General features: G+C 43.3%; 1 protein-coding gene across 4 annotated transcripts in view; it reads right to left on the bottom strand.

Annotated features, from left to right (window-relative positions):
- The window catches only part of ppp2r3b (protein phosphatase 2, regulatory subunit B'', beta), a 28,381-nt gene extending 8,302 nt beyond the window's left edge, over window positions 1–20,079 (bottom strand). For 2 of the 4 annotated variants that reach the window (XM_080456819.1, XM_080456821.1), the window contains exons 1-6: window positions 20,008–20,079; window positions 18,924–19,308; window positions 4,096–4,281; window positions 3,600–3,703; window positions 2,839–2,941; window positions 867–941 (exon numbers count right to left, since the gene is read on the bottom strand). In XM_080456819.1, the coding sequence (XP_080312945.1) occupies window positions 867–941; window positions 2,839–2,941; window positions 3,600–3,703; window positions 4,096–4,281; window positions 18,924–19,274 (819 nt within the window). In that variant the 5' untranslated portion in view covers window positions 19,275–19,308; window positions 20,008–20,079. Of the gene's footprint in view, window positions 1–866; window positions 942–2,838; window positions 2,942–3,599; window positions 3,704–4,095; window positions 4,282–8,159; window positions 8,613–18,923; window positions 19,309–19,707; window positions 19,845–20,007 lie in introns of those variants that run through there. The other 2 variants (XM_080456820.1, XM_080456822.1) reach the window with 2 other exon arrangements.
- Window positions 20,080–23,405: the final 3,326 nt, after the last annotated feature.

Genomic DNA, 23,405 nt, shown 5'->3' with positions numbered 1-23,405 from the left:
GTTTACTTAACTCATTCCCTGCCTAGGACGTAAAAAACGTATTTTTTTCCAATTACCAAACCTGCCTAGGATGTAAAAAACGTATTTTTTCCCCCGAAGATCTAGACTCCCATCCACTTCCTTGTTAACTTAAAACTTAAAAATTCTGTATCTCGGCTCCTGAGTACTTTGTTTTCAATGAAAAATCTCTGGCAGTGGGCAAACGCGGCCAGAAATAATTCAGGCAGTGAATGAGTTAAGAAATAAATTCCACTTGCACTCACATCACTTACACCCTTTAATCTGGCAACTGGTTAAGGTGGGGCCGATTACTGTATGTGCGGCTGGGTAGCTTAACCTAAAATAATATAGCATTATGAATTATAAGGCATTTTTTCTGTTGATAATCAAAATCTGCAAAGGAACTAGTAACTAAAGCTATCAAATAACTGTAGTGGAGTAAAATATTTGCCTCTGAGATAGAAGTATAATGTATCAAAATACTCAACTAAAGTAAAAGTACTATAATGTATCAAAATACTCAACTTAAGTACTTGAGTAAATGTACTTAGTTTCCACCACTGTATTCAGTTCGAACGTGCTGCCAAGCGAGCACAACCATGTAGGAATGCACTGGGGAAAGGGCACCGATACGGTGTGATTTGCATGGAACGAATATTTGTAGATATCTGCTAGAGATATTTGCTGAGTAAAGGCACAGGCAATGCATATGGAATGGCATCACTTTCCTGCTCAGTGTACACGGCAAAATCCTGAGAGTTATTTACCACTCTGAATGTAGAAATGGACCATTTCATACCCTCCGAGTTAAATGAACAGTGTTGATTTTGCAGATTTTACAGTGTTATTTTGCTGGTCTCTCTCACCGTGTTGATGTAGCGCGAGTGAAAGTCGGAAGCCTCCTTCAGAAAGGCCAGGCCAGCGTGAGTGTTCACCACATCCTGAGGAAAGGAAGGCAAATGTGTCATTTCGACTTGAAGAACTAAGCGAGCCGTGCCGTGCCATGTAACTTATTTCACAGGTTCTGAATTTGTTTCTATACGCTTACGGCTTGGTTTCAGATAAGGTTCTTAGAACATAATTTGGGCCCTGCACAGGAGCTGGTACTAACCCTAAGGGAGCTCTGGCAACCCAGAACCACAACTCAGAAGTTATACTTTCAAAATATAAAAAAAATAGCCGATCTACAAGTGAGCTTGTTGATCAACTTGTTTTTTATTTATATTTTATTATTTTTTAAATCCACCTTCATGGGTGGTTTTGGTTCTAATGAAAACGTAAATAAAAACACACTCACAGAACTTCACAGGTTCTGGAAAGTTTCAGGTGGGTTGGAAGGTTGTGGGTTACCCTTTCTTAGTAAAAAAAAGTGCCAAAAGTCAGCCCACTCTGTCTCTCCCATCTCTACAATAAAACTGTAAAAAGGAAAAGGACCAGACCGGACAGCAGAATCCTGTGCCCAATAACGATAACAAATACATACTGTATGTTCATTTATTCTACTGGAAGTCTTCCGAGTCTGAGAGATGAGTGAGCAGCAGACACACCACATCTGTCTGCCTTTTGTGCTTGATGGTGCACATTAAAAAGATCGCAAGTGGGATGGGAACTTAGGGTACTTATTCAAACATCCACAGTTGTCAATGTCCATCTAGATCAATCCATCAGACCATCTGGTTTTTACGTTAAGCTTTGTGTAGAAAAATCGTAGGCCTTGATGTAAAAAAGGCCGTCTAATTCGAATGTTAACTTTTGAAGTCTGCAACAGTGGACCGGACAGGGTTTTTTCAGGGATGATCTTAACCTTTTCTGAGTGGGCAGAGAAATGGAGGCCTGCAGTGACTGTTCTTAGTGGCTGCTCTCCCTTTTCCCGTGCCACAATCACCCAGGGTCTTTCATGTGGTGGGCTGCATTTCAAATGAACTATAGCTATATTGCTGCCATGAAACTCCCTCACGCCTCTTTCCCTTACTCTATGCCCGCCTCCAACCCTTTCTCCTTTCTGCTGGGGCGGGGGGTGGGGGGGGGGGGATGAAATGTTGACACAAATGCGAAGGCGGCAATGAAATTAAAAGGCTTTATTTTGGGGCGGGCCGCCGTGCCTCTTTGACTCTTCCTGGGAGAAATTAAATCATAGAAAAACACATAAATCACAGGGCTGAGGAAACAGGCGGGGACAGTCAAATCTACTCCACTGCAATCCACCTTTCATTCATCACAACAGTCAAAGGCGATTTTGCCGGGCAGCACAATACAAATTAAACAGCGTGTGCCAGAAGGCATCTCTGCCCGTATGCTAACGGCCGGCTGGCTCGGCCCAGCCACTCCTGCCAGCATGAAAATGAATCAGGTGTGGGGAGGGCTGCGGGGCTCACCAACAGCTCACCAGACAGACAGGGAATACAAACAGCTAGCGCAGCAAAATCTGCATGACAGGACTTAACAGTCAATTTGGCTATTCATAATATAGAGATTAAAGTGCATCCCGTGTTTTCCCATGAGATAAAATGTTATAATTGCTGGTCCGAGCTGAAAGTTGATTGCAAGAGCCATTTATACATCTTACCCAACCAGGAGGTTAACTGACATTCATTTCTGCTGAGCTACAGTCCCCTCCAAAGACTAGAAGGGAATTTTACTTTAGGCATAAGCTTTAAGTAAAATTCCCTTAGATATACCTCCTGTGCTGCACCGGGTGCACCCCGAATTAACAGTCACCACACCAGTCCACCACCTTTACAATTAGAAAATTAACTTCAGGCCCACCAGTCCGGTTTTACCCTCCCATCCCATCCTGCCAAGCCTAGCCCTCTCCATGGGTGTGCTGTTAGCCTGTACCTGCAGGAATGGAATAAAGTCCTCTTGTTCCAGGTAATTACAGCCAGGCTTGGCCAAGAGGTGCACAAATTTAGACGCGTCATCGTGACAGGTCTGCAGAGTTCTGGAGAGGAAAAGAGAGAACAGATGGCTTGCTGGATTACTCCCTCGTCCTCCCTTGTATTACCCCCCCAACCTTCTACATGCAAGAGCATAAGTCTGAAATTATTTCAGCTCAAAAGAGGGAGTGCTGGTACATAATGCATTCCAAAATTAGGATTCTGAATTGTTGCTGGGGCGATTACAGGCTCAAGAGCGTTAGGGGAATGATGCTGAAATAATGCAAGTCTCTGCCATGGCTTCTCGTCTCACTCGGTCACAAGCTTGTATAAAAGGCCAGGCAGGACCACTTCTCTTGGGGGGCTCCCACTTTAATACAACAGCATGACTATTGCATACAACAATATACAGTACAGAACCCATTGCACAGGCCTTCACTATACAAGCCCTGTGGTATTTCTTGTCTTTGTCAGAAAGAGACGCACTGAATTGACTATTTTATGCATATACAGTATATGCACAGAAGTGGTTCCTTCGAGGCTGCTGGTGACTTCTGTTAAGTGATTTCTTTTTTTCTTTCCTTTTGTTACAAATGAAAAAATAAGTGGTCATAATGGAAGATAACGGCACAGTGTTTTCAGGTCACCAACGAGTTGCTGCCATTGTGTATGTGTATGTGTGTCTCTGTGGTGCACTGGGCATGAGAGAAGCCATTGTCTTACTTTCTCCACATGGCCACGAACTTGTGAACGGACAGTGAGCCCGATCTGTCGCCTCCAGCCGAGAAGAACAATGGGACCTTCCAGTAGAGAGGACACTCGCAGCCCTGTGGAGACGTGTAGGGGAGAGAATGGAAGTTGTGTACAAGAGAGAAGAAAACAAAATGTTTGTAGATGAACACACACGCATAATCTCTTTCTTTCAATACAGCAGTACGAGAGAAGGCAGAACAATGACACAGTATCCTATGGTTGATAAGTGCTGCGTCGCTTCATTCAAAATCTTCCCAGAGGAAAACGCTTGCTGTCATTTCTCTGTACGTGCAGGTTCCCCTCAGGTCATAGCTCTGCATTCCTCAGGGGGGACCAGCCATAATATTTTCCATGGGGTTAAAAGCAGCAAACATTTCATAAAGTCAGAAGGGGCTAATAGCGCTAATGAAAATAATTTGCCGGGTGGCGGTGGCAGCCCCCCGCGCGCTACAAATCACATTCTCACCTTGGCAACCTGCCCCATGTCCTGAATGGTGACCCTTTCATTGGGGAATTGGGAAAATATTTTCTCGATCTTGGAAATGAGGCTGTCGGTGTTGAGGTTGGCTTTGGGCCTGCCACGCGGGAAGTAGAACTTTGGAATGCTTTCACTCAGTGCTGTGGTGACGGGCTCCTCCGGCTTCACCTGGGCCTGAGAGAGAGAGGGGTGGGGGACGGGAGGGGGTTGTGACAGAAACAAACTGTGTTAGCTACTGATACTAGCATATGCTAACACTTCGCATCCACACAGAAGCATGTGCTAAAGCTGGCGTTAGCTAGCTCTAGTAAACACTCATGACCCACACGCAGCTAACCCCCAGCCATCCATTAGGGAAGAGTTATGATTGCTCTGCAAATCATTTCCCCCGCCACTCCTGCCCATTAACCATTTATCCGTAATGGCTTTCAATTAAGACGTGTCAACTGACATTGGCAGGTACAGAATGGACCATTTACTATTATTTTGGCCCACTGATAGACTGCTACACACAGCCTGCTACACACAGCCTTGTTTCTGACTAATGAATGGCATTATTCAGCAAATCATGTCAATGAAGAGCTGAGGAAAAGACAGGCTCCTATATCGCTGGATAGTAGAGAGAGCTTTTGGTGAGAGCAAATGAGCAATGTGATCTGAGATATAGTCTGTATTTGACCTGTACCACAAGGTTAAGGTTAATTTATCGGCAAGAGTGTAACAATGATGGGTCCATTTGTACACTCAAATGGATAAATCAACACTGAGGGTTTTACTGTGTAGGTAGGTTGGTAATCTCTCAAGAACAGATTCTGCTCTGCGTTGGAATCTGTCGTGAAGGCTCGTCATAACATGTACGCACTGGGCTACAAGTGGGCGTGCCTTCAGATCAGGAAGCAGGCCGCGCTTTACCCAATCAAATGTAGTGGGCGGGATTCGCGTGTCCGTCGATCTTTCCCCCTCGAAACAAACCCAAACTAATTTAACAATAGCGTCCGCGGAGCAGACAAAACCAGGGAAAGATATTCACATTTTAACTTACTCTTTCATCATAGAAACAAGTGGGCTTATAACCAAAACGATCCATGTTCTCTGGGAGAAGTGGTGTTAGTGTTCCGTGTAGAAATATTGTTAGTGGGAATGAAAACATAGTGGCACCACCGGAAGTGAAAGCTGAAGGCAGACCAAAACCCCGGTTTCCTTTGCGCACGGGTGCTACGTCGCCATTGTCCCAGAGCCAAGTAAGATAGTACAAACAGCAGAGGGCGCTGTTTTTCATTCTTATTTGGTTCTGGGTTCCCAGATTGGTAGGTTGGCAATAGAATACCCAACAGCATTCCAAAATACACAATCAACCAGGAGCTTACAGACAGTGAACTACTGACTCTAGATTAAGCAACAGAGAAGGCGTTGCTCAACTTCAGCACATGTGCTCCTACACAGCGGTCAAAACAGACAACATAATGGGTCATTTAGCATACTACTCTTGGGCAATACTGTCAAGACATCATGGGAGGGTATCTATGTCCCTAACCCTAAGGTAAGTGGGAAACATAGAACCTGGGGAACAAAGGGATGACCCAGACATCATGATCAAACAAACAGGGTCCAGTTTGGCTTTAATCTCAAGAGGGAGAGGAATGTGTGTGTGATCCTCCAGTGAGAGGATAGATAACAAATCACTAGATAACCACATTGTCCATGTCTATGACAAGAATGGACATGCATGTATCAGAGTGTGAGAGAGAATGCAAGAGGAGAATGAGCGGAGCCCCCATGGCTGGGTTTAAATAAAGGGCCTGATTGCAGGCAAACAGCAGTTGCTCATGACAGCTTTACAGATAGATGAAAGGCGGTCATGTGCTTTGTGTACATTTTAAGTTTGTACCGTAGACAGAAGGTACAAGGGCTCATACTGGATCCACAGACCAGCTCGGTTTCTCTCTCAGCTCCCTGTCTCTGTGCATCTCAATCCCAACTAACTCCTATGAATGTCATTCCAAAGTGCCGCAGCCCTTGGTAACTTAAAACCTTGCGTATGCCAGCGCTTGTGCACAGCTGTGATTGTGTGTGTGTGTGTGTGTGTGTGTGTGTGTGTGTGTGTGTGTGTGTGTGTGTGTGTGTGTGTGTGTGTCTGGGTGTTTTGCGTCCCGAACGCAGACTACAACCAGGACGCAAAGTGACAGCTTTGCCTACAAGGGCTTCGGGTGCGCAAAGCATGCCACTAAGTTCCACAACCACCACACTGGAAACCAATCTTTCCTTTTCAATGGTTAACAACTATGACATCATGCAATAACATTAAGCCCAGGGCCTAAGCTGTCATGATCAATTTACTTCCATACCAGTTTGATTTACGTAGACCTGCTAAGCATAGCAAACATACTGTTAGGAGATTCAATGGCACAGCCTCCACCATGTGTGTGCCAAGAGGCACTACGGTTCCAGCTACAGGCTTTTCATATTCACGCTTGCACACACACAAACATATTCAAATCCCAAATGCATGTGTAGTGATGTCTCACATTATTAGCTAGTTGCTAAACAAGACTAGGTCAAAACCTAGTATGTCTGGACCGTGTATGAAATGCTGGAGGGCTTTTAATTTGAAACGACGGATACAGGAACATGCAGTGTTTATAGGGCTGGGCCCACTACTGCTGTCCAGCCAAAAAACATCTTGGCTGCTGCATTCTAGCTCATGCCCAAAGACTATTTACATGATTAAAGAATCTGTGCACTGGATCGTTCTCTGTGCCTTTAACAACCACATAAACACACTTGCACAGGCCACTGCTAGTAGATAAAAATGTCATTTGTTTGTTAAGGTGCCACTCAAACCTACCCAGTTATCACCTATTGTTAGATCTGATAAACGCACACATCTTCATGCCAGCGGATTGTAGCTCACTGCCTAAACTAATATTTCATCTGTAATTGTAGGCTACAGAGACGACACCCATATAAGGGGGCTGAATCCATCCATGTCCATGTCTTCCATCTGGCAGGCAACCTTGTATGGTGTGCAGTGCACGTGCGTGTGTCCATGTTGATTATTTGGAAAAGTTGTGTGGCGTTCTGCTCAGTGTAATGCACCGGATGATAAACGCAGCTGATCCACAGCCCTTCACTGTCCTGTGTATGTGTGTGTGTGGTGGGGTGTCAGCCATGGCTATAAAAGGACATAGACATCTACTGCTGCTCAGCATGGAGTGTGCCCCCCCCCCCCCCCCCCCATGCTAACCACTAGCAGAGCCCCTAAGCACAGCTGCTAATCCCTGTGATATTCCACACATTCACTATGATGCAGTCTGACCGGACTCGGTCAGGCGGTCAAACACAAACATAGTTGTCAAGGACAAAACTTTCTTTGATAAACTACAGCTAAAGTAAAAAGTCGTAAGTCCCTTTTCTGTGAAGCAAAACTCAATGAGACCCCAAAGAAAAGTAAATGTATTAATAATAAAATGTTCAAGTTGATGGTGACAACCATAGTGAGAATTTGAGCTATTCAAATGCTTATGTATTTGGACTTGGTAGGTAAAGGCTGGTAAGTTTATCCACTCACTAACAGCTACTTTGGCAGGTAGACAAACAGTGAAAGTGGCTGGAGAATTTTGAGACTAACCACCCGCCGCTGGGACAAAAAAAAAGAAAAACACAAAAACAAAGGATGACACATTTGTCGTTTTTACATGGCATTACATAAAACATCCGTTTAGGTTATTGATAAGCCCAATTTGCACACACACACACACACACACACACACACACACTTCTGTGTGTCAAATGCCAAGTAAATTAGAACTACAGCCAATTCCCCCGCTCTTCTCTTCAACTACAGTACCCATAATACCCAGTAACCGGTACACATTATGTTAAAGCTGCAGTCATAATAAACATTAACAGCATCCTGACCTGTAATAAACGAGAGACCAATACTAGCAGCCTGTGGAGAAAGTTGACAATTAAGTCACCAGTTGCACTCAAGTCTGTCCACATTAAATGGACTGGGACACTTTGGAAGAGACACTATCATAATGAAAACCTGCCTGCTGTCCTTGCTGGAAGGCTTTCAGCCTCTTCTTGAAGCGCGACGGCAGGACAAAGTCACAGCCGCGTGCCAACAGGGCCAACTCCTTCCTCAGGTCAGGGTCCTGACGCAGGGACAACTCCTTCATCCTCATCCTCAACCAGCACGGGGCGTGCGCGCCCACACCCACACAATCTGGTTTTATCCTCCCAGTTATACAAAGCAGACGGTTGTAGTTGGAAGTTCTGTGATAGTAGTCGCAGTTGCAGCAGGAGCAACAGCAGAAGTCCTGTCTAGCTGCGTCCCTCTATTTGTCCTCTGTCAGAATGAGACCCTTAATGCAGGGTTGCAGCTGCTACTGTGTGTCTCTCTATCTCGCTCTTTCAGTCCAGATCTGGCTGTGCAATCTCAGCTCTGCCTGCTGTCCTGTCCCAGTCACTACACAACACACACAAATACACACACACACACACTGCTTGGGGTCAGGGAGCCCTAGCCTCAAAGCTACTGGGGAGATAAGAAAGAGAGGGTGTGTGTGAGAGAGAGTGAGTGAATGCACAGGGTGGGAGGGGTGTGTGTGGTGGATCTGCCCTTTCCAGTTTGCATTCCTCAGCGCTCATAGAAGAAGGTTATGTAAAGAGACAGACCTGTTGTTGCGGCTTGCGGCGGCCGCAGATTCCGCTGAAGGGGACACAGCTGAACACCAAGATGATACAGCGCTTACACTTGCTCGCCAGCTTCCCCTCTGAAACGGCTCCAACATTACCAAGCGCATCGAAGAAAAACTCAGGTCCTGCCTCTCGGCCCAGCAAGCTGTTCCCCTCTCCTCGGGACAGCACGGTCAGCTGACATTGTGAACAATTCAAGCTATTCTTCTCCTTTTTTATAAGTTATTCCACTATACGCCATTGGAAATGGTGGATATGCTAGAGTAAAACTGAAACTCCCATCCTGGTCTTACACATCCAAATGGAATTCATAATAGCATACTAGGCTGTCATAGAAATGTACCTATGTGTATGCCTATGTGTTTGTTCCTGTTGGATAATGCAAGCTGACAAGAGCGGAAGCCAAATCATCATAAGCAAACAACAGTAACGTTTTAAAAGCTACAGTTCTATATCCCATCTTGGATGCAGAATCCCATGTTGGATGCAGAACAGTATGCATTTCCCTTTGTTTTGCCTCCTGTTCGCAAGCTTGGGTCGTCTTCTTATCACAGTTGACGGGCCAGAGTCGGCGCTATGGGTAGTGTCAAATTCAAAAGATTGATGGCTGAACCAGTCAGTGCCTATTAAGAATAGAAACCAGATCTGAAAAAACAAAGCTGTATATCTCTTAGTCGGCACACAAACATCCGCTTTACCTCCCTTCGCTCCCGTCCTGGACTGACAGCAATTACATCAATTCTCCATAAACGTGCTGATCTAACTGCACTATTGGTGGGGTGCTGGGAAGAGGAGGTCCTGGCTGAATGCCTATAGGCCCAGGGGAAAGACCTGCACTGGAACATCTATTGTTCTTCTACAAGTGCATCTAATTATGAAGAAAAAAGCCATACACGTGTGTGTTAAGTTTATGTGTAAAAATGTACACACAGAATTGAGGTTACATGCAAATGTGACCTGTGTGCCTGCGTACGTGCATGTGTGTATGTTTATGTTTGGCACTACAGAGGCAGTGTGTTGCTACCGTCGCTGTATGAGTGTAAACATGTGGGTGTGAAGAGAAAAGCACACCCGGACTTAAATGATAAGTATTTTTAGACGACGGGATCACAGAGTCCACATTCTTCTGCTGGTTTTAGCCCAAACCCAGTTCCTGTTATCCCCCCATGCAGGATACTGCACATGCTTGATAAGCTATATGTGTGACGTCTTTTTCACGCCATCTGCCTTTTGTTGTCCAACAGCCCTCAAAGCTCGTCGGTTCCATGAAAAGCAAGCTGCTTGGGGGTCAAAGTAAACCTGGAAGATCATGTGCCGTAACACCCTTCAGTCTGTGTTTGTTAGACTAAAGAAAATATGAGGTTTATTCCATGAAAATAGCAAGGCGTCATCACACAACAGGGATAATGATGTGCTGGTTTACATAATAACTCTCTGTGGATTCAAACACGAGTGCACATCATATGAGCAGCATTCTGGGCTGTGAATTGGAGATCATTGTGGAAGAGGCCAGCCGACCGACTGACACACAAACATACATGCACACACACAAGCGTGCGCACACACACAAAGGTTCTGATTTTGAGATGAAACTCCTCCTAGGAAGAGGATGGTATGAATCATGTGCCCTTAAAAAAAGACATACTGGACAAACTCCAACAAGCATCACGCTCACGATTAAATTGTTGTCTGATTTGTTTGTGATTCACTGGTCATTGTTGACAGGCTATATCCAAACAACAGCATGCTAAGAGGCCACTATCAATCTACGTAGATGTACAGGCCAGACTCCAAAGCATTCACTGTAAAAGCACAAGAAAATATGACGTTTGAGTGTGTGATCTCGCAATGTGTCTAAGCCGAACACTCCAAATCTGATTTGAGTGCAGCCATGTGTCAGTTTATTACATAACAGATGAGATTATGAAATTGACTGTCTGGTTTTGGTGACCAGCAGCACATCTAGATGTAATTTTTCCAGCAGCCAGACCCAGAGAGCTATTTGCAGAAACCCCAGTTCACAGAGAATAAAGGAAGTAAGGAACAGAAGTACAGATTCAATCCAGCTTGCCTAGCATCAATGGATATCACACAGTATAGTACAGTATAGTACAGTCCAGATAGACAGCTAAAGCTGAAATAAATACACTATAGATGGGTGGGAGAAACCCAATACAAGTTGTCCCCCAGCCGGGCTTTTCCCAAATCATCAATAAAACTCCAAATAACAACAAAAGAGGCGTGCATAGTTGAGCTCTTTGCCAGATGACCTCAGTGTTGTTGACCTTTGACCACCAAATTGCCCCATGTGTCAGATATTGAGTTGAAATGATGCTGCTGCAGTGTATCGAGTCATTGTCGACACAGAGTGACATACAGTAGACAGCCTCATTACGTTAGTCCTGAAATGCTTCTACTCTGCTACAACCCAGAGCATCCTGACAGGGGCCATCACTATATGGTATAGAAATAGCTCTTCCCAGGATCTGCGAGTGCTGCGGAAGGTGGTGAGGTCGGCCGAGCGCACCACCAGGAGCTCTCTAGTCTATGTCCCTGCAGGACACATACGACAGCAGCTGCTTGAGAAGAGGGCAAAAAGGATTACTGTATGAAGGACAAGCAAGCACCACCCCAGTAATGGACTGTTGGACCAGTGGAAAGCACTGGAGGTGTCTCACAGCCTGGGGCTCAAGAACTGTTTTTTTTCCCCCCGTCAGAAACCTGAATGAGGACATGATCAAAAACAAAAGAACAAAACAAAAAAAACACAAATGGCATTCAATCTGTAAGAATCCTGAGCAGCTGCTCAAAATGTTACATGTAGAATTTACATAGACAAGTGAAATAGACTAGTGAAATGAATGTACATTATTTATCTCTTCTGCCTTCTTGCACATTCCCCATTTCTACAGATTCCGTACCTGCCGTTCTACAATTACTTTGAACTTTATTTTCTTAAATTTTCTGACAATACAAACCCCTCTTGATTCTTGATTCTAGTGTTGCAATCGCATTGCAGCATAACTATTAAGAATAAGAGACTATGTAGGCAGTCCGACAGTACTTCGAGAGAGACAGAGAGCTGGTAAACAACATGGGCACACTAGTACAATACTGAAATCCAGAGAGCTCTGTCTCAATCCTTCCCAATCTGATGTCTGAGATAGGGATTTGGAATACATACGAACTCAGGCCAAAAATAGGGTCTACTTCACTGGCAACATCGCGGGCTTAGAGTAAAGGCCAGTGAGTACAACATGATGTGAGCAGATCAGCTGGTTTGCATATGAGTGACCATGCAAGATCATAGCCACCTAACACAGGTACCATGAGGTTGGCTATAAAATGTGTCCAGTATACAGATACATGGAGGCAGAAATGTTTAAACCACCTTCCACCCGTGTCCCCATATTTGGACATTATACGTTTTCGGTCCAATTCCAATCACAGATGAATAACTAGAAAAAGTGCTCCTCGGAGCACAGGTCTCCGCCAGGTCAGGTAGGTTATTGTGGCCTCCTGGTGGCGCTATAATAGGCCAATGTGAAAAGGGTAGCATTTCTTCTTCGGCTTAGTGGGAATGTGCATGCAAAATTTCACGGAAATCGCACATTGCGTTCATGATTTGAGGCATTTTGTTCAAACGGACCTATCCTGCAAACTTTGGAAGCCAATATTAGCCAATCAGGATGGAATATGAAATATCGGACACTTCCATCTTGATCACATGACTATAGAGATACTGTGTAACGATTTGCGTGATGTTTGGACAAAATCTGTGGGAGTAATATCAGAAAATGTGTTTAGCACAAATCGGCCTCCTGGTGGCGCTATAACAGGCCCATGTGAGAAATTTGGGACAGAGGTTCTGAATTGGGATCCAGGGAGTGTGTGTGCACAGTTTCACAGCGACCGGGCCAACGGTGCCGGAGATTAGCTGTTCACAGACAGATGGACACACGGACACATGGACGGACGGACAGGATGAAAAACATACTCTCTCGCCAGGCCGAAACAATAAATGAATAATCAAATACTAATAAGAAATACAATGCTAGAAAAGTGCGTTCCTCAGAGTGCAGGTTGGGTTGCCTACCAGGGCCCGCAAACTTTGGAAGGCAGTCCAACGGTGCAGGATATAAGCTCCGCACAGACACACACACACGGACAGACAGGGACAGACAGGGACAAAAACATATAGTCTCCAGCCTTTGGCCGTACAGACTGGTGGAGGCAACAATAGCATATTATCAATAAGCATTGAGACACACTGGGATTTTGTGAATACATAATCCTTCTTGTAGAGGGTGTTCAGTTTCAGTACATGTGAAAACTCAGCAAGTCAAGATGTTGAAATCTTATCTTTTCTTATCTGGTGGAACAACAAAAGTAGACAACCAAAATATCTGTAATATACCTAGATTGTCGGCTAACAGCATACTGTGATTTGTCTGCTGAGGTGCTGCTGAAAGACAAAGCTTATTTTGCACTCACAAGTGAACAAGGCGCCCTAATAAAAAACACTTGCGGGAAACAGTTTAGCACTTCTGTGTCTCTGATAGGTCAGGCAACTGTGACCCTTAACCCCAGCTTCAAATAGCTTCAAGGTTGCTGAGCCCGACAAAGCGAGCATGTTATAAAAAGCCACCTTGAGAAAATAGCCTGGGATGCGAAATCCACACAGGAGGATACAAGGACATTTTTCATAATGTCTTTAATTAGGTTCCCCATGCTCAGTGTTAATTAGGTCCCCCGTGGTCAGTGTTAATTTAACACAGAGTGTAAAAATGGACGTGTAGGTCCATAGGTTCCCAAAGTTCACTGTTAATGTAACACAGAGTGTAAAAATGGACTTGTAGGTCCATACTGTAGGTTCCACATGCTCAGTGTTAATTTAACACAGAGTGTAAGAATTCACCTGTAGGTCCTTAAATTAACGACAGGGATTTTACAATGTCATTACACTTAGATTACGGTTTCCAGGATGGTGTGATGAGCCCTAAAGTGTGTTCTTTAATTAAAAGATCAAGGTCAATCTTCTTAGAAATGCAATCAAAGAACTATAGGTCAAGGTCTACCGTGTTTCTATGTGTGACCTATTGCAATCAGCACAGAGCCAGTCATACTGTAAGTGTTGTCGATCTGCATAGCAGGCAGCCCTGAAAACCATCATTAGTTAGTAACCGATTTGACCCTATCAAGAGTGATTGATCAGCCCTTAAAGGGATATTTCACTTTCAAAAAAATAATTTGGTCATTTTATCATCTACTCAGGTTTTTGGGAGCACCCCGGACAGTTTTTAAGTTGCTTGAGTCAGTATTTAGATATTTGATATTCATTTTATCAGTCCCCTTCCTATACAACTTGTAACTTCAAACTCCATTTTATCCATGATAGATTAATCGGAAACACCCGTTCTTGGTTCTGGTGACTGATATTGTCTTTCTAATACGTAATACGTTTTTTCGATTACTTTTTTCATTTATTTTTAACACTCTTTTTGGAAAATGAAAAAGATTAAATAAAATAAATTTAAAAAGTAATGGAAAAAATACGGCCCCCTCGCGTATTAGGGGGCAGGGTGAGGGCAGGGTGAGTCACCAGAACCAAGGACGGGTGTTTTTGATGAATATGACATGTTAAAAATGGAGTTTGAGGTTATAATGGGTTTGTATAGGAAGGGGGCGTGTCTGATAAAATGAATATGAAATATCTAAATACTAAGAATTTAGCAACTCTTAAGGTCCTTACACACCGGGGCGAATTCTTCATGCGAATAAATACGTTTTTTTTTAAAACCTTATAATGTCAATGCAAGCGTCCACATCAGTTTCGCGAAGCGAAAAAGCGTCTTTTAATTATTCGGAACGAGTCTGAATTTTGCGTATATTCGCATATTCGCCGGTGTGTAAGGACCTTTAGGCTCACAAAAGCCTGAGTAGACGATAAAATGACACAACAATGTTTTGAAAGTGAAATATCCTAATTTTTTTTGCGTTAAAAAGATAGCAGATATACAAGCTTACACCTCGTCACTTTGTGCCGTGCTGCGAGCTTGTACATCTGCTATTTTTGTAATTAAAAAAAAAACACTGATTTAAAAAGGCATTTGTAGAATCGGCCTCAGGTCTTAACACATCCACCGCCAGAGGTTAATCTCATAATGTACTCACCAGTGCCAAGGTGTTTTTGTTGTTTTTTTGTTTTTTTCATGTCGCCATAGATCTTGTTAAAATCCTTAAAGGAGAATTCCGGACATTTTAAGTGTTATCTTTGATGTGTCGTTACTCACCTACCGACGTAAACAGTGGCATTGTTTATTTCCAGATATTCCCCTGTCGTCATATTTTCAACCTCCTCCGTTGTCATAACACAGCTAACGCTAGTTGCTTGTTTCTCAACATGGCAACACCAAGTTGCCAGGTTCTGGGAGAGAAACAAGCAACTAGCGTTAGCTCGTTCGTCATTAGCGGTAGCCTCTCAGGAACTTTCACTGCATGTTTGACTATCATCAGACTCCACAATGAGTAGTAGTAGAGAAAAAAATAACTTTGCATCGGTTATAATAGACGAATTTCCCTATGACACGCGCTCCCATTATGACAACGGAGGAGGTTGAAAATATGACGACAGGGGAATATCTGGAAATAAACAATGCCACTGTTTACGTCGGTAGGTGAGTAACGACACATCAAAGATAACACTTAAAATGTCCGGAATTCTCCTTTAAGATTGAGCCGTGAACGGTCTGTTTACATCCGCGAGATCTCCCTGTATCTCCCAGTGAAGATCGCGTGTCAAACGGGGCATCCATGTTTGAGTTAGAGCGGATTACGTTAAACAGTGAAATGCGAGGAGAAAAAACTACAGGAAGAGAATTGAGTTTCAGTTTCGTCTGTAGAATGGGAGCGGGCGTGATCGTCCCAAATAATTCTATTTCCTGTCATCAAACCGGAAACGGAAGTGGATCAAAAAAATTCCGAAAGTGCACCCGGACCGCGCATGCGCGAAAAGACCGCAGCCCGTAGGACTACGGGCTCGGCGCTTAACCGTTGGATTTAACGGCCCGTAGAACTACGGGCCCGGCGGTAAATGTGTTAATGGGTTAATTATTCAGACGAGAGCATCTGATTGGAGTAGTTTTCACTGAAGCACACAGAGGATGAATGTGATGCCACACCTCATCTCTCTGGCTCAGTTCTGAGTATATAATTCCAACACAAGGGAACGAAGGCTATCTATATCGGTGTCTGGTGTCAAAGTCGGACCAGCTGTTCCCGGCAGCATCAGTATGACGTTAATTGAATTTTTAACTAATCCTTTGAAGAATGCATTTGTATTCAGGAATTCCTTTGGCTGTCTTTAAATAGGAACATTTACTTTATGCTAGATCACGATCCCTTTAATATGAAGTGACACAGTGTGGGCACATACCGTTGCCCGCCACAGCGGAATACACAAACTGTCCAGCAGTTTCTCCATATGACAGTGAATGGGGCCAAAGATCAGTGAGGAGCCCGGAGGAAAAGAAGGGGACATGGAAATCAAAAAGCTCTCTTGCATCTGTCAAAGCTCTTATCGTTTCACCATGAGGACGCACATTAAGCAGACAGACATAAAGTGAGACAGCTCATGACAAGAGATTCATTGCCAACAGATGTCCCTCATGAGAAAGACAGCGATCTGAAATCCACAGACAGAGTCTGAATGACGCTGTAGCAATTCACTGGTCTTCTGTTACGTTTCTCTGACTTCTGTGGTCAGGCTATTATGGCTGTCACTCATTCAACAGGGGATCTTCTGAGAATCCCCCCCCCCCACCACCACCACCCCCTAGACTTTGATGAGCTAATGATGGTGGCCATTTCTTTTTCAAAGTGAAAACGGCATGCAAAAAGACTAGTGGGTTCAACTACGTTTGTGAGCTACTTTACATGCATAAAAAAAAACACTGGTCTATTTTACACACAAATAAATACACACTGATCTTAATTTACAAACATAAAATAGACACTGGTCTATTATACATACAAGTGTCTTATTATACATACAAATACAATAGACACTTTTCTTATTTTACATACACAAAAACTAGACACTGGTCTGTACACTCGATCTGCGGGTCTCATGTGACACTCGGATAAGCACTGTTGCTGACAGCCAAACTCCGGTTCTCCAAGCTGTGGTGTTGGGGGTCTGAGAAAGAGCGGAGGAGAACCGGTGACCAGCCCAACACCTCCTCTGGCCTGCCCTCAACGTGTCAACAACATGTAGAATGTGAGGAGGAGGCAGAGGGCGCATGCCACCAGCTGCCTGGCTGTCTCACTGTCATCACATACAGTACAGTAGGCCTTCACCAACCTCCACCAGACCACACTGATAGCCTTCTCTCCCAGCTTGGAGGACCATGCACACAAAGCAGTACAAATCATACTGAGCATTTAATGGTTTTCTAACAGTCTATAATTGAAGCTGTCCCTGACAAAATCCCATTTACCTCTGGAGAACCCTGATCAGAGCAGGCTTGGTTGGTCCTGCTGGCCCCAGACCATGTGCAAAAGAATAAGGGGAGTTATTAGAGTGCCAGGGATAGCCTGCGTTCATGTGCTCCCTCCTCCCATACAGAACCACATTGATTCATGGGTGTATCCAAAGCATATGGAAAGTATTTGTCAGTCTCTCTACATATGCTTACAGACATGAAGGCTCCATCCAGGCCATTGGTGGGAAGGCGTGGATGGCCATCTACCACCCTTTGCTTGCTATAAGTGACTCAGCAGCCCCTTGTGGCAAGATAGGGGAAATATATAGTTTGACAAGAGCATTTACAGCTGGAATCTGCTGACTATAAACACAAACAGCTAAATCATTCAATTGATTTAATTAACTAAAGCGGAAAGGCTAATTATCGACTCTGTATCTCTCGCACCACTTGGTCTGCAATGCTTGATTGGATTAACCCATTTAGACTTGAGGCCGATTTTTTAAAAACGCCTTCTAAATCCTAACCTATTTTTTCTGAAAAACCCTCATACAGTATGTCCAAAACTGTTAACTTTTCAGGATTCAAATTCAAAAGCAGCACAAGTAGCAGATCCACAAGCTCAAAACTCGTCGCTTTGTGCCACGTTTTCGAGCTTGCGGATCTGCTACTTTTTGATGTTTTTGTGTTACGCTGTAGGATGATCAAGTAGGGCGTTAATTTACGAAAAAAACACAAAAAGTTAAGAATATGGAGATAAGAGGTTTCTGCCCGACAGCAGCGATATCTAAAACAACACGGATGCTTTCCCCGGATTGAAAAGGTATAACAACATAGGCTTTTCCAGGTCTAAATGGGTTGACTGGCAGGAGTGAGGGAACAACAGACCATGATATCTCAGCATAGCTGCCAAGTAGTTGGCAGATAATGGTGTTTGTTTTCAAAACCCATTCCCGTTTCAAAGTCAAAAAGGTGGCTCGTCTGAAGGTGAGAGACGGTGTTCTCTCTTACCTATGCACTGTGTGCACAATACAGTACTTTAGCATCAACAGATTGTGATGACACATTATACACACAGTGGGAGATCTCTCCACATGCCTTGAGTCGCAGCCACTTCCACCGGCGACAGCACACCCGTCCCAGCAGGCACAAACTGACAGTTAGCCACACCCTGTCGCTTTTATTATCAAGTGCAACTCAGGTGTATAATAAGCCCTCTCTGTGGCATAAGCTCTCTGGAATCTTGTTTAAACCTGTGAAGCGGTCTCATAACAGTTTGTATAAGGTTTAGCCTCGTAAGTCTACATAATTATGTTGTACTATCTGGTACATACTGTATGTTCCAGAATATGTATTGTGTATTGTGTAATGCTCTGTCTGCTATATTCCCTTTATCCTTGTTTCAAGTTCTTGCCCTGCCCTTCAGGTGTAGTTTGCTGTGATTATATCTTGATTGTGTGATGATACACTTGTATCATGTATGATAGTACACTTGTATATCATGTATGTTTGTTTTTTCCTTTTGAAAGCCAATTTACAATGGATAAGGATCTGATCACTACCACATAAAAACGTGTTTACATCATTCCATCCACTCCCCCCCCCCCCCGTTTATAATCTGGACAGTTCTACCTTCTTTGGGGTGACCGTGCTGACGGACCTCCGTAGAGCTCTGCCATTGGGTCCCATCACCCTGGCATTGCTGCTGCTCCCAGAGGGCAGTGTGTGGGCAGAGGTGGGGCTCGTAGCGGTGGACTTCCTCTCTGCCAGGCCCCTCAAGGTGGCCACATTGTTGTTCTCACCGAAGGTCCCCGACCCTTTGTCCTTGGCTTCACCGCCGCTTAAATCAACCTTTTGTCCAGTCTTGATGAGGTGGAGGTATCCCGTGAGGACGGCCTGCGTGTCTGGTTCAGACAACCAGTTGAGGAAGAGTTCATCCACCTTCATCTTAACAACTGGCTGGAGGACTTGTGGTGATGGCATGTTGAGAGAAAATCACGTAGGACCAAAGAAGCACCTGTGGAAAGAACACAACGATTCTCAACTTAAGCAATCTAGCCATAATGGTTCACCACCTTCTGCAGAATATACTACATCTTGAAAATACACACGATATAACAATATGCACGCATCAAGCAAATCCATTGAATAAAAGACAACTCGGTATTTTGTATGTGATCCAGTTGGTTTAAATTAAAACATGTCTGGGCTCAATTCTTGAATGTGGCTGTCTGCTGGATTGTCTTGTTAAATAACTACATTAACGTTAACACACTGGCTTTCCTGATCGATGGTACGAGGTACGATTTTACAATGATGCTAAAAGGATAACAACACATTTTAACATCATTGTAAAATCGGGGCTTGTTTCCATTGTGGTCCTGTGTATTCAATTAAATAGAAAGCACAATATTACCTCCCTTCAGCGGTTCGGTTATAATAACCACTTGTACCGGGGGGTCCACGGACCACACAAGGTGGACACTGACAGTCTGACACCACGGGAGCCACAACAACAACAGTCTGACTGCAATGTTTACAGTTACAGTAGGCTATTAACGCTAGCAAACTTAGCACGTTAGCGGGCTAATGGTGCATCAACTCCAGAACACAGCGAAGAGCGAGTAACGCAAGCTAGTGACTTTATTCACATGCATGTTCATACATATACAGTCCAGTCACGTATAGCCTTAATGTCGCCAATGACTGTAAATACCTGTATATCATGTCAGCAGGTTCTTTGTGGCGGCGGTACGTTCTTCCTTTTACCGGTTTAACGGATGTGAGGCGCAAGGTTTCAAGCAGTGTTGCCATATCTTGTGAGACAAATAAGCAACCAGGTCTAGGAAAACAAGCCCAAAAGAAGCAACTAGGCCACATGAGCACTTTAAACCATCGGCCACTTGAAAATAGCCAATCCACAAGCTCACAACGGAGCTTGTAGATGGGCTATTTTCAAAAACTCTTGCAATAAAGTGTGGAATATTTGGATTTTTCTTTTTTTAACATTCTAGTAACAACACAAATGCTCCCTGTCACAAAACATTTTCATGAAAATATTTGAGAACCACTGGTTTAGATATTTTTTTTGGAAGGAAGCCCAAATAAGCAAGTACACTTTAGAAACAAGCAAAACAAATGCAATCCGCAACTACCAATTTTTATCAGCAACTTTACAGAAAAAGAAGCCCAAAGTCGCTTATAATAAGCCGACCTGGCAACACTGATGTGAGTGAGGCGCACATTTTCAAGTTTTCGTTCCCTTGGTAACCAAAGCGCTACTAACGCGAGACCTGCCCCGCCCACATGGATGGATGCTGCACACTTCCTCCAAGCTCACCTTGTTCCTGTTGTTGTTGGTTGGTTTGTTTGTTTGTTGTTGTTGTTGTTGTTGATGATGAATTATACCATTAATTATACCATATGTGTCTGTCATTAAATGTTTCGATGAATTGAGTTCAAAGGACCCCAATGGAAACAAGCCATAGGCTTTCTTGGTTTTTAAAATCCTCTTAGCAGACATTGTATTGAACTGTACTTTCCTGTGCTTTGTTTTTTTGCAAACTGCTAATAAAGTATTCAATCAATCAATCAAAGCTTTGAAAACAAGCCCAAAAGAAGCGATGTAACCTAAATACATCGGCTATTTTAAAATAATAGCTTGTAGATCTGCTATTTTCAAAATTAATCTTGGAAAAAAGTGGAATATGTAGAATATATTTGAAACATTTTAACAACTCAAATCTTGTATGTGTGTGTAGGGGGGGGGGGGGGGGGGGGTCGTCAAACATGTTTTAGAACCACTGGTTTAAACACTTACCTTTAGAAACAAGCCCAAAAAAACCGTAACTACCAATATTTACAAGCGACTTTACAGAAAGAAAAGAAAATGTCATAATAAGTAGACTTTGCAACACTGGAGACCTCCCCCACATGGATGGATGGTGCAGTGCACACTTCCTCCAGGCTCACCTTGTTCCTGTTGCTGTTGGTTTGTTTGTTTGTTTGTTTTTTTTGTTGTTGAATTATATACCTAGTCGGCTGTCAGCATTACCGCTTCATGTCATAAAGCTGTAATATTTGCAGCGTGTATTTTTGTTACAGATTACAGCTGGAGTCCTGTCTGTCTGTTAGTGGAAGAAGCCTCCCCTCCTGCAGTCAAAACAAGGGACATCCATCCTCAGCTCAGTAACATTGAAGGACCATGTAAGGTTAGTTCAGAGACCAAAGTGTACATGTGTTTATGGTTCCAAACGCCCATGGGATAGTTAACATAGACCAGTGTGTAGTCAAGTACTGTACTGGGCGCAGAAAAGTTTTAGAAGGCAATACTGGAACACAGTTCTCTCTCTCACAGACACGCACGCACGCACGCACACACCTCATTTTAATTTACACAATTGGATGCACCCATGTTTTCCTTTATTCCTGAAAATTTCAAATGTCATCTGCATTCCTCTGTTAGCATGGTTTGTTTTATGCCATCCATTATCCAGATTTAAGTTATACCCTAATTGCAACTCATTGAAGTAGTTATTTTCCTGGAAACTAGTCCTGTGTGTTCAATTTAGCCTCTTATAAACTTGATCCTGCTTCTCTTTGCATGAATAACAATGATACATCTGTGCTTGATTCCCACTCTCTCTTTTCTCTTCTCTTCTCTCTTATTCTCCCCACATTGAGGCAGCTAGAATTGGTTAGTGAGTATGGAGCTGGACAGTCTTATTGATTACCGTAGAGAGGAGAGGGCCCAGACATCGTGTCTCCCCCACTGCATCCCATAGACAGCTTCACCGTGAGAGGTCAGTTCAAATAATGGGCACCATACATGACACTCACAGTCGTATCTTTTCTGCTAGCAAGAGGAAAGGATTTTTCCTTTGTTCACGACACGTCATACCGGGTCTGATACCTCAACAGCAGCATATATACATACATCACTCATAGATTCATTCAATTCATTTTGAAAGGTTGTAGACATATATATTTTTTGCTTTATTCATTATTCATGATTAATAATATTTTTGAGAGTCAGTTGTGGTGGCTACATTTTGTGGAGCAGGGTTTGTTGTCACACACTCAGGTGTTAATTGTACAGCATTAAGTCCATTTCAAATTAAATAGCGTCGCTCCTAAATTAGATGTCCAGCATTTTAAAAACTGTGACACTGGCTCTGACAAAAATAATTGCTAGCAAGAAAGAGGAACACAGTATTACATATTGCTGAAGGATTTTTTTATTACTTACATTACATTTTCAGTTTATTTCCCCCAAAATGGGTTTGTTTAAATGTTTTAATTAATACAAATTGCCCAATCAAAAACATAAATCTTTATTATAGGCTACTGATTGAATTGATTATCTGCCACAAATCAATTTATGCAATACAGTATACCATAAATAGATTATGTTCTGTTCATTTGTATGTTGTTTAGTCTTAAAGAATGCTTATCACCCAAGGTCTCTCACACGTACATATTATGCTCAAAAAGTGCCTGTAGCTTTTTGTGTTAAGAGCAAATGAACACTGTCTGCAACGGTTGTGAAAATTATCGACTGAACTCTCCTGATTGCTTCCCTTGATAACAGCAGTAAGCAAAATCTGAAACATTCAAAGTTTTCCGAGGCACAGAACGTAATCAGAAACCTCTTTGTACTTTGCAACAGCGAGCCTTACATGTATTTTAGACCCTAATCAATATCAGAAATGCGAGGAGAAAAAGTGAAGGTCTTGAAACTTTAAACTTTGCAACTTTTCAAAGTGTAATTACAGTGTACAAATAGGATTTTACCCAAAGCTGTGTGCATGTTTTTTTTTTTCACGCCTTGAAGGACATTTCAAAGGTTTGGCCGAGGCTGAAACCACAGGGGGACAGCTGGTTAGCGTAGGAAAGTGTTAGTGAGGAGTTCATATGTGCAGCTCTGCCTTACTGCTGTCAGCTATGCTATATGGACTCTCTGTGAAGTAGGCAATAAGCAATCGGCTCTAATAAGGAGAGTGAGTAAAGTTGAAAGTGTTGTGTTGCTGCTCTGTTACTGTAGAGAGTTATTTAGACTGGATCATGTTCTGTGTACAGTAGAATAGGCAATAGGTTATGGTTGGATTCTAGGTT

Source organism: Gymnoscopelus braueri (assembly GCF_963280865.1).
Source record: "Gymnoscopelus braueri genome assembly, chromosome: 18".
In the NCBI taxonomy this organism is placed as follows: Eukaryota; Metazoa; Chordata; class Actinopteri; order Myctophiformes; family Myctophidae; genus Gymnoscopelus; species Gymnoscopelus braueri.
The sequence above is the reverse complement of the archived record's forward strand: the minus strand, read 5'-3'. Positions and strand labels throughout refer to the sequence as shown.